Source organism: Phyllopteryx taeniolatus, chromosome 8 (assembly GCF_024500385.1).
Source record: "Phyllopteryx taeniolatus isolate TA_2022b chromosome 8, UOR_Ptae_1.2, whole genome shotgun sequence".
Classification (NCBI taxonomy): Eukaryota; Metazoa; Chordata; class Actinopteri; order Syngnathiformes; family Syngnathidae; genus Phyllopteryx; species Phyllopteryx taeniolatus.
In genome coordinates this window covers 30165527-30180772 of record NC_084509.1, presented here as the reverse complement: position 1 = coordinate 30180772, position 15246 = coordinate 30165527, and the positions used below count along the sequence as shown (strand labels likewise).

The window sequence follows — 15246 nt, the reverse complement described above, 5'->3', positions numbered from 1 at the left end:
TTTTAGAGGACTTCATGATTCCTTCTGCTGAGGATCTGTATGGAGATGCAGATTTCATCTTCCAGTAGGACCTGGCCCCTGCCCATACTGCCAGAAGCACCAAAACCTGGTTTGATGCCCATGCCATTACAGTGCTTGACTGGCCAGACCACTCGCCGGATCCCTTTTGGAAAGGGTCTGTATCTGCTGAGGGGATGGCAGCGTGCTTTGAAGCGACGCACCGCACCGCGTCAATGCAGAGGCCGTCTGATTCATAGCGTCGCATCCTCAGATAGAAAAATGTTGTATTCTGGGGCGGCAACACAGTGATGTCAGAAAGCTCCTCCAATGGGAGAGGGGCTGGCGGAATGATTTCTGAGTGCTATTTTGGTGGACTTGTACAGTAAACGCCAAGGGGGAAATGGAGGAAGGCATAATAATTGCGGTGTCCCACTATCCCGAGCTTTGGGCCTATAGAAAAATTATATGCCGAAAAGTATACCGTGGAGATAGCCTCTCGACTTCCTTCTAGGCTGCTACATCACCACCACAATCAGAATCAGAATCATCTTTATTTGCCAAGTATGTCCAAAAAACACACAAGGAATTTGTCTCCGGTAGTTGGAACCGCTCTCGTACGATAACAGACAGTCAATTGACAAAGAACACTTTTGAGACTTAAAGACATTGCCAAAAAAAAAAAAAAAAGTCACTGAGCAGCAAAGGGTTGCTAGTTATCTGGTAATGCCGGTACATTATTATTATTATTATTTTTTTTTGTCCTCTAGCACTTAGAGCAGTTCGAATGACTAATATTGCAATAGTCCGGTGCAATGACCATTGTGCAAAGGGCGCCGTGACTTCAAGGAGTGTATGCGGTTTAAAGAGACGAGTAGTGCGATAATCTGGGACAATGTTGGTTGTGCAAATGTTGCAGATACTCCTCAATCAGTGTGCAAATGGAGCAGATGCTACTCTGGCATGAGTGCCCAGTATTGGTCAACAACAGATATGCAAATAGTGCAGCGTGGCTAGACAACTACAGTGAGTCCACGAGTAATGTATAATTGGCCCCACAGAAATGTAACAACGAACTCGTCAAAAAATTGCCAGCATGTTGAAATGGAATTGTAGGTTAGGTGTTTAAGAAGTTGATCGCAAGAGGGAAGAAGCTGTTGGAATGTCTGCTAGTTCTAGTTTGCATTGATAGGTAGCGCCTACCTGAGGGAAGGAGCTGGAAGAGCTGGTGACCGGGATGCGGAGGGTCCGAGAGGATTTTGCACGCTCTTGTCTTAGTTCTGGCAGCGTGCAAGTGCTCAAGGGTGGGTAGGGGGGTACCGACAATCCTTTCAGCAGTTTTGATTGTCCGTTGCAGTCGGAGTTTGTCCTTTTTTGTAGCGGCACCAAACCAGACTGTGATGGAAGAACACAGGACTGATTTGATGACCGCTGTATAGAACTGCCTCAGCAGCTCCGGTGGCAGGCCATGCTTTCTCAGAAGCCGCAGGAAGTACATCCTCTGCTGGGCCTTTTTGAGGACGGAGTTGATGTTGGTCGCCCACTTCAGGTCCTGAGAGACTGTAATTCCCAAGAATTCTCGACGGTTGACACAAGGCAGCTGGACAACGTGAGGGGCAGCTGTGGCGAAAGATGCCTCCTGAAGTCCACGATTATCTCTACAGTATTGAGCGTGCTCAGCTCCAGGTTGTGTCGGCTGCACCACAGCTCCAGCCACTCCGCTTCCTGTCGATATGCAGACTCGTCACCGTCCTTGATGAGGCCGATGACAGTGGTGTCATGTGCAAACTTGAGGAGTTTGACAGTCTGGTGCGCTGTGGTGCAGTCGTTCATGTAGAGAGAGAAGAGCAACGGAGAGAGGACACATTTGGGGCGCCCCAGTGCTGATGCGTGTGGAAGAGGTGGCCTCCCCCAGCCTGACCTGCTGTGTCCTGCCCGTCAGAAAGCTGTAAATCCACTGGCAGATGGCAGGTGAGACGCTTAGCTGGAGAAGCTTTGATGAAATGAGTTCAGGGATGATGGTGTTGAACGCGGTGCTGAAGTCCACGAACAGGATCCTCACGTAGGTCCCTGCACTGTCGAGGTGTTCTAGGATGAAGTGCAGTCCCATGTTGACTGCATCATCCGCAGACCTGTTCGCTTGGTAGGCAAACTGCAGGGGGTCCAGCAGGGGACCTGTGACACTCTTGAGGTGGTCCAACACGAGACGTTCAAAGGACTTCATGACCACAGATGTCAAGGCGACAGGCCTGTAGTCATTTAGACCCGAGATTACAGGTTTCTTGGGGACTGGAATGATGGTGGAGCGTTTGAAACAGGATGGTACTTCGCACAGTTCCAGAGATCTATTGAAGATCTGTGTGAAGACTGGAGCTAGCGGGTCCACGCAGTCTTTGAGGCAGGATGGGGACACATGGTCTGGGCCTGCCGCCTTGTTAATCTTTTGTTGTTTGAAGATGCGTCTCACATCCTGTTCATGGATGGTTAACGCAGAAGTCAGAGGTGTGATTGTGGTCGGGGGTGGGTGTGGGGTGTGAAAGTGTCCTTTTCAAATCTGCAGTAGAAGGTATTCAAGTCGTTGACTAGTGTGCTGTTGTTCTCAGCTTGGGGGGATCGTCGCTTGTAATTAGTCAGCGATTGGAATGCATGCCAGACTAATTTCGGTCCAATAATTCGGACCTAAACTGTTTTTCAAACTTTGCTGCATAGTTCCTCTTTGCAATGTTAATTTCTTTAGTCAGCTGGTTTCTAGCACAATTATGGGATGGTCGCACCCCTGTTTCTGTTGTCGTTGCGCTTTGACGCGAGGCCTTTCACACTGAGCAAGTACAGTGTGAAAAAGCCTTTACACCCACTTTTTAAATCCCTTATTAACTGGGTTGAGGAAGCTTTTAATTGGCAAGTGGCTGTACGTGTCCCTCTTCAGGTCTCCAATATGTTTTCAGACACTTTTAATATGCACTCCTAATTTTCCATAGTAAGGCTAATTTATTTAATATTTGGGCGACACGGTGGGCGACTCGTTTGCACATCTGCCTCACAGTTCTGAGGATCGGGGTTCAAATCCCGGCCCCCGCCTGTGGAGTTTGCATGTTCTCCCTGTGCCTACGTGTGTTTTCCTTGGGTACTCCGGTTTCCTCCCACATCCCAAAAACAAGCATGGTAGGTTGATCGAAGACTTTAAATTGCCCGTAGGTGGGAATGTGAGTGCGAATGGTTGTTTATGTGTGCCCTGTGATTGGCTGGCGACCAGTTCAGGGTGTACCTCGCCTCTCGCCCGAACATAGCTAGGATAGGTTCCAGCACACCTGCGACCCTAGTGAGGATAAGCGGTACAGAAAATGGATGGATTTGTGTATATGCATGCTCATCACATAAAACTAAAGCTAAAGGAGCGCGCACAGTACTCTCCCTCACCGAAGGGGGCCTGTAAGAGTGCTAGGGCTCACTTTGCTGCTGTTCTTCAACGCAGAGACAGAGCTCTCTGCAATTCCAAAATCAAGTGCGAAGCTGCAATCCGTTCATTCTAAAAGTTTGGTACAAATATGAGCCAAACATGGAAGACATTCTAGCTAACCTTAATGATTTTCCTCAAAATTGGACTACCAATCAAAAGGGAATCTAATAAATATAGGAAGACCAACGTCGGAGCATGAAGATCAGCTATAGTCAGTGCCTCACCAGCCATGAACTTCGCATACGTCATTGATCATACTACGTGTATAGCATGTGGCATGCTTTGTTAGATGCTGCAGGCTATGAGCTAACAACAACGCACTCTACAACTTATAACAAACTGTTGTGAATATACTTATAACTAGGGGGCACTCAATTAACCCTAATTACAGGTTGCTACACGTACACAACACAAAGAATAGTGTCAATGTAGTTCACAAACAGTATATTAGAAATAATGAAGGTTGGCGCTACATCAACAGACATAGTGTGAAAAGGGAAAACAAACTTTCACTTAAAATTAGAGCATCCATATGCAGTCTGAAAAGTCTGGTCCCAACAGCTGGTTAGGCTGCAGTTATCAGTTATGTCCAGACGGTTCAATAGGTATGCACTTTTTTAAATGATAATTGATTGCAAATTATTTAGCAGAACCCCAAGCAACGACTGTTAGACCCCTTGGGGTCCAGTGACCCCAGTTTGAGAACCCTTCTCTTGGAAGTAAGCATTGATATTGGCACTTAGAAGGAATTGGGCACCTAACCCAACAATTTTACGATGGCAAAAACAGTCTAACCTGCAATGTTTTTCCCTCTGAGTTGGTGATCAGTAAAATCCTAAACATTTAATGCATTTGAAGGCTTTGATCACATCTAAAGCATGAGCGCAAAATTTTTTTTTACGTTAGTCCAATTATTTTATCAATTCACATACAATCTCTGTTTCAAATGGGTTTATTTGAAAACGTTTTAAGCTGATGCAATGGGTGTGATCACAGCATTGAGCCATGATAACACACACTTTGCCTAAAACCTGGGCAGCTTCACATTGCTGGTGCTGCCACTACTACTCTTACTGCTGCTGCAATTCATGTTGGCACTGTTGTCCAGATATTGAATTTTGTGTTAAACACCCAAAAAATGTTAACTAATTTTGCTTTTTTCATGTTTTGATTTCCTATTCTTCATTTTGATTTTCCTTTTACAGCTTATAAGGCACACAAAAAGCGTGCACTGAATTCCAGCAACGACAGTGTATGCATGGCATGCTTCCTTGCCAATTAACAAATAGCTCTGTGACACATATTTTCTGTGATTGACAAGAACTTTAGTCTATAGCTTATACCTGTGTACCTTAATTGGTAGGGTTGTGTGCGTGTGTAGCTGGTGCTGTGACCATGATTCTACTCGTCTCTGTTCTGTAGGCTACTTGCCACTCTCTACTGAATAAGGCAACTGTAAAAGAAAAAAAGGAAAACAAAAAAGCAGTAAGTTTGGTGACTCTATTTTCCCTCAGATACTTTCCCCTAAAGCAAAAAGGTTTTTTTTTTGCATTTTCCTCACTTGGTTTATTGTCTTTGTTTAAAATTAATTTTGATTGAGTGTCCCTCCAGAAATGTTTTATTCTTTTCTGCATTTTCAACTTTGTGTGCAATAGGGATGCATCAATTGATTGTAGTTTCAGATCAATTGACCATCACCAGTCGTCTAAAATCACTCCTGTGCTGATCAAATGTAATCCCCTTGATACTTTTATGCAAAGCCTCCCTTTGCTATTTATTTGTTTGTTTGTTTGTTTGTTTAAATCAATTGTGCCAGTTTTCAATTTAACAGAGAACTTCAGTAAGAAGAATTAGGTGCTGTCACTTACATGACTTTTTAAACTATAAACAGTTAACTTGAGTTAAAAAAATAAATAATCTTGTTCGACGAAATTGTTCCACTCCAGTCTGCTGCATATGGTGGGTCACTACTTGTCTACTTAGTCTAAGTGTGGATTTCAACAGTAAAAGGTACAAATACATTCTGTACAACTACCATTCATCTCTAAAGTCAGTTTTGCAATTTTTGCATAATTCACCCTAAGAAACCAACAAAGGGGAATGATATCAATACCTAAGATTATTGTATTGGCAAAGATAATTATGCAATATAAACTTGGGTGTTCGACTTGTGCTTTATTTGATTTTGTCTGCTAAAAATTAAAAACACATAAAAACAAAGTCAGAATCAGCAGGTAAATCTCAAAATACATAAATTAGTTGAATAATCAGTTGTTATCACAGCATCTCTATTGTACAACTCTACTACAATCACTGTACTAATATTGTCGCCATTTTATGCATTTTCAATTAACAGTCTCCAGGAAGCAGTGGCATTCATTACCCTCTTACTCTCGGGACTTGCTGTTTGCTCTTACACAGGAGGCATTTTTTTTCAAAACATTTCCTCTGCCATCATATTTCCCCAAATGTGAATCTTACTCATTTGCATGCTGCACTCACCTAAGTTGACTTGGCTAATATATGACTTGAACAGATGATGAAATATCCTAGTAATTTTGTTGACACAAAGTGACTTGTATGTGTTTTATCATAATGCAAACAATACAAAAGTCCCCGATTTTTCATTTATTCCACTTTTAGGCTCAGATCCAAAATTTGACGTGAAAAACACTGGCAGGATGGAATATTATTTTTATTATATTTAGTTGTTCAGGTTTACATGACCCGGAAGTTTGGTAACAAGCATTAGTATGGATAAGTGGAACATCATATGAAAACAGGAAAACAGATTAGTGGATTTCCTGTGTGAGCAGTGATAACTACAATATCTGCAGGCTGTTAACATGATGGTTTGAAGCTGAACTTGCAAGAATACGCTTTTTTTTCTTGCTGGTGTCTTCAAATAAAAGTATACCATTTATTTATACATACTCTATATGACAGGGTTGGCACAGGATAATAAAACCTCTTAGCCAATGTTCCTTAGCCATATAAAAATATTCTAGCCACACGTGTATAGTTAGCGACATCACAACCTATTTATGTGGCTAAACCATTAGCCAGCCCTCATCAGTGGGAAGCCAATAAGCTTATAATGATTTGGGTCCAATTCAAACTCCCTAGTCATCAATTTGAAATAGGGCCGAATGATATGGAAAAAGTTTTTTTTTTTTTCTTTTAGATAAATATTGCAATTGTTATTTGGCATGCAATTTTTCAGGAGGAAGTTTATCTTCAGCATTATTATACTAAACACAAGAAATTATTCTATAGTATGACCAACACGACATTGACATCTTTCTGCAGGCCTAAATGTTATGATGAATTGATATGAATATCAAATCCTTATTTTACTAATGAATTGTAAAAACAAAAAAAACTTCCATCACAGTAGAATATTGACTTACTTTAACTCCATGCCTTTTAAAAATGTAATACTGTATAATGATGCTCTTGCAAGTGGAGTGACACGAGTGATCCTTTTCATCATCAAGTTGAGTATAAAAGAAGTTGAAATGGTAATATTAAATGTTAACGTTCTTATTAATTACAGTAAAAGTGTTCAGATGATTATTTTTTTATTTAATAATCAAGAAGGAGCTTAATTACTTTATCTAGCTCAGGAAATAGAATTTTCTCAAATTAAAACTTTTTACTTAAAGATAAACCTAATATTCTAAATCTTTGGTCATAAATATTAGTAGGCTAACTTTAGCTACCAGATAAATGTAACAGATTTCAAAAGCAGGTTAAAATAGTCTAAATTACATCAAGCACCTTTTGTCCACAATTTAATTGAAGAACAATTCTTCAGTTAATGTTGATGGTAGGGGGATGTGACTACGTTTGCCCTGGGTCCTCAAATGACTAGCTAAGGCCCTGGGATAAGCCAGCGCCACCACCGCTTGGCAAGACAACCAAACTGGCATTGATAAAAAAGGCAGCTCGCTACCTGCGAGAACTAATGTGAATTGCAAGACACATTTAACCATCGACACTTCAAATGTACGTCTCGGTAATATGTTTAAATTAAGCGGCAAGCAGCACCTTGTCTTCCCCGATTCGCTGCTCCCTGCCACTCGCAAAGCCTGTGACCCTTTCTGCTTAACCCACAGCTGCTGGATAGCGGATTGAAGCATTTTACGAAGGGTGGGGGGGGGGGGTGTCACTAAACCACTAACACCGTTCACACACAGCCGAATGAGCTTGCTCACCTTAACTTTTATCAGGAATGGATTTTAACGTGGGTGATTTTTATTTGCCATTGTGGCTAACGTGGACAATATTCACACCGCCACATCCTGTTTCAATTAGACATAGGGGAGGTGGCGAATGGGGAGCGCGAGCACTGTATGATATGATATATGAAAATACCAAGTAAGCCTATTGGTCATCTTTGGTAGCTCTTAAAGACATCTTAAGACAATGTGGACATTTAATATTCCTACAGGTGCTTTGTCTCTGTCTCATGCCAAAGGGCACTGCCAGTTACAGTGGGGCAAAAAAGTATTTAGTCAGCCACCAATTGTGCACTTAAAAAGATTTGAGAGGCCTGTAATTTTCATCAAAGGTATACCTCAAAATCCAGAAAATCACATTGTCTGATTTTTAAAGAATTTATTAGCAAATTATGGTGCAAAATAAGCATTTGGTCACCTACAAACAAGCAAGACAAGATTTCTGGCTCTCACAGACCTGTAACTTATTTAAGAGGCTCCTCTGTTCTCCACTCATTACCTGTATTAATGGCCCCCGTTTGAACTCATTATCAGTATAAAAGACACCTGCCACACTCCAACTATGCCATACAATACCAAACAGCTGTCAAAGGACACCAGAAACAAAATTGTAGACCTGCACCAGGCTGGGAAGACTGAATCTGCAATAGGTAAGCAGCTTGGTGTGACGAAATCAAGTGTGGGAGCAATGATTAGAAAATGGAAGACATACAAGACCACTGATAATCTCCCTCGATCTGGGGCTCCACGCAGGATATCACACCGTGGGGTCAAAATGATCACAAGAACGGTGAGCAAAAATCCCAGAACCACACGGGGGGACCTGGTGAATGACCTCCAGAGAGCTGGGACCAAAGTAACAAAGGCTGCCATCAGTAACACACGATGCCGCCAGGGACTCAAATCCTGCAGTGCCAGACGTGTCCCCCTGCTTAAGACAGTACATGTCCAGGCCCGTCAGAAGTTTGCGAGAGACCATTTGGATGATCCAGAAGAGGAGTGGGAGAATGCCATATGGTCAGATGAAACCAAAATATAACATTTTGGTAAAAAATCAACTTGTTTGGAAGAGAAAGAATGCTGAGTTGCATCCAAAGAACACCATACCTACTTTAAAGCATGCGGGTGGAAACCTCATGCTTTGGGAGTGTTTTTCTGCAAAGGGACCAGGACGACTGATCCGTGTAAAGGAAAGAATGAATGGGGTCATGTATCGTGAGATTTTGAGTGAAAACCTTCCATTAGCAAGGGCTGAAACGTGGCTGGGTCTTTCAGCATGACAATGATCCCAAACACACTGCCCGGGCAATGAAGGAGTGGCTTCGTAAGAAGCATTTCGAGGTCCTGCAGTGGCCTAGCCAGTCTCCAGATCTGAAACCCATAGGAAAATGTTTGGAGGGAGTTGAAAGTCTGTGTTGCCCAGCGACAGCCCCAAAAAAACATCACTGCTCTAGAGGAGATCTGCATGGAGGAATGGGCCAAAATACCAGCAACAGTGTGTGAAAACCTTGTGAAGACTTACAGAAAACGTTGGACCTCTGTCATTGCCAACAAAGGGTATATAACAAAGTATTGAGATGAACTTTTGTTATTGACCAAATACTTATTTCCCACCATAATTTGCTTATAAATTCTTTAAAAATCAGACAGTGATTTTTCAGGATTTTTTTTTTTTTTTCATAGGTGAGGTATGCCTATGATAAAAATTACATTTTTTTTTTTTTTTTGGTCCTGTTCGGCTGTTAGGTCAAGCAGAATGGAGGTTCCTGTATCCCTTTTATGCCAGAACAGTTTTACTGTCACAGTGGAGTTATTAAGCTGCTGCTGTGGTTTTTTAGTATTATAATGGGTATTTATTGGGAATCAGAGTCGATCAGTCGAACAGAACGCAGTTTCTAGAGGGGAGTGAGAAAAGAAGACAAAAGACAAAGCACTAACTGTAAACAAGATGATAAAAGAAAATTGTTATATTTTCGAGAACAATGACATTAAATATAAGTGTTGTATGGAGCAGTAGTGCTATACCCTCTGAGGGAAGGACAGGACAAGGACGGGAGAAGAAGTATGCAGGACAAGGGTCGTGAACTCGGCTGTACAACTGAAGTGTGGTGGGAATGGCTATGTAACTTATAAACTTATATAGGACGAGAGGTATGAGTGAGGGGTTACCAAAACAATTTGCATATTCATGAGTTATTTGTCGAAATAAGTGAGTGGCACCACACCCAGTGAAAAAATCCCAGGGGTGTCCACATGCAAGTAAATTGACACCGTTTTGGCATGCACAATGACTGACAGAAGTGTCCTGTAATTGCTGTACCTGCACCGCGGTGGGTGAGGACCCCACCCAATCAACCCCAAGGTGGGATCGGGCCCAGGAGTCCACCCGAGAGCAGCCCAGTGGACGGGACACGTCCCACACCGAGGGACCCAGTGGGGTCCGCCGGCCTCAATTGGCCACCCGGAGGAGGCCGGAAGGAAATTGTTTTGCCAAATATGGAAGTTGGTGCTGTCTAGGCCAGTCTAGGCCAGTCTCGTACCCGCACTCTTTTACTACGAAGCCACGCTGTTGTAACACACTGGACTCGAGAGCAGTGGAGACTTGTTCTCTCGAGTGATGAATCATGCTTCTCCATCTGGAAAGCTGATGGAGGAGTCTGGTTTGTCTGACTGCATTGTGCCAAGTTTAAAGTTTGGTGGAATGGTGATTAAGGTGTGGAATTGTTTTTCAGGAGCTGGGCTTCGCCCCTTAGTTCCAGTGAAAGGAACTCTGAATGCTTCAGCATACCAAGAGATTTTGGACAATTTCATGATCCATGCTTTGTGGAACAGTTTGGAGCTGGCCCCTTCCTCTTCTAACATGACTGTGCACAAAGCAAGGTCTATAAAGACATGGATGACAGAGTCTGGTCTGGATGAACTTGACTGTCCTGCACAGAGTCCTGACCTAAACCTGATAGAACACCTTCGGGATGAATTAGAGCAGTGGACCCCAACCCCTGGTGTCCGCGGACCGGTCCTGGTCCGTGAGGCATTTGTTACCGGGCCGCATTAGAAAGAATGACTAATTTATATAATTTCCGTTGTATTGCATTTCGGGTGTCAAATGGAAATTTTATTTTGAAAATTGACCAGATCTTCTCCAGCTGTGCGTCTAAATTGACAAGTCAGAATGGTTAAAAATTCCCATAAACACACTCCTAAACCTTGTGGACAGCCTTCCTAGAAGAGTTGAAGCTGTTGAAGCTGCAACTGGTTGACCGACATCATATTGAACCCTATGGATAAGGAATGGGATGTCACTTAAGTACATACGTGAGTCAAGACAGGTGAACGAATACTTTTGACAATAGAGTTTATATATGAATAATACAATAAATACTTGGTTGCTACTATGCGGATTTTGTCTATTACGGGGGTGGTCTGGAACGTAGTCCCTGTGCTAAACAAGGGACTACTGTACGTTGATCAACAAACTTCGCTGGTTGCTTCATGTTTACACAACTAACTTTATGATGAGCAAATAAAAACTGAAATGGGCTGCTCATTATTTCTCAGAGGATTGTCTCAACTCCTGGCGCTTATGTAATTTGTCACTGAAAAATGTACTATTATGTGGTTGAGCGTGTCATATTTGCAAAGGTAACACTGCTATCCCAGGTTGTACACCAGCATCTCTAATCTCATCTTCTCATGTAGCCTACCACATTCATTAATTGCAAATGTTTGCCACTAATTATGAAGCCAGAATACTGCCGTTACTGTTTGCAATTGAAAATCAATTTTGGCATGGTAAAAAAAGATTTAACACAAAAACAACAATTGGCATTGATAACATGCACTTGCAAAATGTATGCACAAACATTTAAAAATACAATCTTATTTGGATTTCTTTTATCTTATGTTTTTTTTTTGTCAGTCTTCAGCCTTCCCCTTCAATGGCCTTTATCACTGACTTTTATTTTGTCTGTCATTTTTCAATTCCAACTTTCTGGTTTGCACACACAAGTTTCTTTTTTTCACATCACCTAGAATTTACACAATAGTAACATAAAACACCTGCTCTTTTCGCCAAGCAAAATTTTATGACTGCTTCATGCTCACATATTCAACCTCCTACATTGGCGGTTTTGTATTATTGTCAATCCATGGAATTGAGTCTAGTGAAATAGTTTATAAATTGTGTTCAGTTACTCATATATTGTTATATTGCTATGTTATAACCTTCAAGGGGAAGAAGGACCCCTACTGTCGGGCTTAATTTCACTCTAATTAGGCTGACTGACTGTGCATTTAGCAATAATGGTCCCTCCCATACAGTAGTGAAGTGTTGGTGTGAATTATACTGTTCTTAGAGCTCTTTGAAGTGAACAATAGTCGTATTTTTTTTTATTATTATTGTATTTTTTCTGTTAAAGCTGCATAAGATTTGTCAATGTGTGTGGTGGCTTCTGTGTCGACACTAAACAAAGGGGGAAAAGGGGAAGTTACAGATGCACAGTACAGTGAGCACACAAACTGCAGTGAGGGAGAGACAATGGAACGTGAGAGAGCATTGCTGTATAGTCAGAGACTACACGCAACCAAGGTGAAAAAAAATAAGCGCCAAAAAAAAAGTAAAATCTATAAACATTTTAAAGTTTAAAGTTACTGTAGTGGACAGCAGCGTGCAGACTTTGTAAAATAAAGATTTCATATCAGACAGGCTCCACAAACAACCAGTAACTGGCATATGTGCACTGTTCATCCATTAAATTAGAGGAGAACTTGCTGTTAAGAAACGTGCAAGTGTCTCCTGCAGCTGTTGCTGCTGCAAGAATAGCTCAACAATACAAAAATATCACACCTTTTTGATGATCCTTTGTGTTTGTTTTTTACGGTTCATTTTTTTAGCACTGTAAATTGAATCCACATAAATAATGTGTATAATATAATGTGTTTTAGATTGGTAATTCCTTTTACACATAATTTGGTCCTAATTAGTTGGAACAACTAACCCCAAACCCTAACCCTGTTTAGGGAGCCGATCCCGAAAGAACCGAGAGCTGAAATTCCTATCGCTACCATACAGGCCAAAACACGTTAGATTAAAAGTGAAAAAAGACACTTGAATGTGCAATCCAGGAATTAGAAATTGCAAAATGACACTGAAAAAACAAAAGTACTGTCACTGAAAGAAAATAAAGGGGAATTCTAAGGACAGGTATCGAAAAATACATCATAATATATAATATAAACAAATAGAATATATTTTTTTACATCTTATGTTTTTGAATAACATTTTTGTTCAATGCTGTTGATTATTTTGGTGTCAATAGGTATTTGTCCAAGATACCAAAATGTATTTTCAATGCCAAAATGTACCTGTAATTTCTCATGTATAATGCGCTCCCATGTATAATACGCACCCCCAAACTGGACTTGAAAATTCTGGAAAACCCTTCTACCTATTTATAATTAATTTTTACAATGCATGATTTTGCTTCTACCCAAACACACAGTTGTGCTCATATGTTTGATTACCGAGGCAGAATTTATAAGATGGATACAATTCTTTAAAGAAAACAGAAGGGCCTTGCGAAACACATTTTATTTTGAGATTCAAATTAATCAAGCATTTTATAAAAGCATTATCATTAAACAAAACAAAACCATAAAGAAATTAATGATGGTTGTTCAGTCATCAGTTGTATTTGGAAAAACACAATATTTCACAAATTCTGCCAGGGTATGTAAACATATGACGACAACTATGCATATATGCAGTCATACGTACGGACCCCCTGTCATATTGGAATGAAAGTGTACAGCTTTTTCAAAACCTCTAGATGGGCGCATACATTTTTAGAATGAACGTTTTTTCATTTTCCCCTATACCCATGTATAATACGCACTTGACTTTTGACAATTGTTTGGGGAAAAAAATGTGCATTATACACAAATTACGGTAATTGCAATGCTCTGCCGGCGTAGTCTAAATTTTTAACATATTTTCTATAGTGCTTTCAAACCATGGAAAATACCTTTGTAACTATTTAAGTGATAATTACTTTTTTGTTTTTCATCCACCTAACTTTCTTGTACGAGATGATCTTTAGACTTATTTTTCTGTCTAATTGCTCAGATCATATTTGCCATACAATATAAATTGACTTTTTAGTTTCATTTGCCAGCTATTAAAGAGAAGTTAAGTTTATTAGAGCTATACCGTATTCCCTGAAATTGGTTTGAAAAAGCTAGCACATTAAACATAATCATTATCATGCAAAATGGTCGCAATTCCCCAAATGACAATTGCAAACATTTCCTTTTGCTTGTACAAAGTCTTCTGTATTAGAAGTTTGACAAGTGTTGAATTACATTGCAGTTTCAGAGATTTTTGTTGTAACCCACAATAATTTATGAAGTGGTATTTATCACGTACAATCCTGTCTTGTTTCCAAACAAGATAATAGTCATCAATTTGGCTCCTCCACTTTTTGGCATCACAACCTATTCTTCTACATCTGTCATTCACTGGCTAAATATCGGTCTACATTCTTAAACACATTTTCTTCTCAATGTGGTTGAGTTCATTATTTTTTCTCTCTGTCATTGTCCTGACCTAAACTTTATTTTTCTGGAGTGAGATTCACTTTTGCTCTGGTTGGAGCCACACATTAATTCAGAGTATTATTCACTTTTCCTTTTCCTGAAACCAGCATTTATGTTGCCATGGCTCACCTTTCTCTGGCCATCTTGAGATCCTGATATTAGATAATTACTTTTCAAATTATTACTTCATTATGCCCTTCATCGAAATTCATGTTTTTGTCCTTCTCTTTGTCTTTTCCTGGTCCCTCTCCCAAACCTACTACTTTATTTTTGTCTGACATCTCATTTGTTATTCTCTTTTCAACTGCCCCTGCTTCTTTTATGCTCCTTCACACAGGTGGTGAGTCAGAGATTCCCACAGAACAGTATTGGTGCCGTGGGCAGCGCCATGTTTCTGCGATTTGTTAATCCGGCTATTGTATCCCCATATGAGGCTGGCATCTTGGAGAAAAAGCCTCTTCCTAGGATAGAACGGGGTCTCAAACTTATGTCTAAGGTAAGGAGATAAGGGGATTAAAAAAAATAATTAAATTGAGCATAACAGCACTGCTATTTTTATTTTATGTAATGATCAATGGTTTGGGCGGGACAGTGGACGACTGGTTAGCGCATCTGCCTCACAGGTCTGAGGACCGGGGTTCGAATCCCGGCCCCGCCTGTGTGGAGTTTGCAAGTTCTCCCCGTGCCTGTGTGGGTTTTCTCCAGGGATTCCGGTTTCCTCCCACATCCCAAAAACATGCATGGTAGGTTGATTGAAAACTCTAAATTGCCCCTAGGTGTGATTGTGTGCGCGAATGGTTGTTTGTTTATATGTGCCCTGCAATTGGCTGGCGACCAGTTCAAGGTGTACCCCGCCTCTCGCCCGAAGATAGCTGGGATAGGCTCCAGCACGCCCACGACCCTTGTGAGGATAAAGCGGTACAGACAATGAATGGATGAATAAATTGAGCGAAGCAT

The 15246-nt window shown here is 41.0% G+C and overlaps 1 protein-coding gene across 13 annotated transcripts in view; it reads left to right on the top strand.

Moving 5' to 3' along the window:
• The window catches only part of LOC133482727 (neurofibromin), a 158772-nt gene that overhangs the window by 83694 nt on the left and 59832 nt on the right, over nt 1-15246 (top strand). For 11 of the 13 annotated variants that reach the window (XR_009789894.1, XR_009789895.1, XM_061783160.1 and 8 more), the window contains 2 exons: nt 4877-4939; nt 14627-14785. Coding sequence is in view for 11 of the 13 variants with exons in the window: in XM_061783160.1 (XP_061639144.1) it covers nt 4877-4939; nt 14627-14785 (222 nt within the window). In the remaining 2 variants the exon portion in view is untranslated. The remainder of the gene's footprint in view (nt 1-4876; nt 4940-14626; nt 14786-15246) is intronic. The other 2 variants (XM_061783166.1, XM_061783161.1) reach the window with 1 other exon arrangement.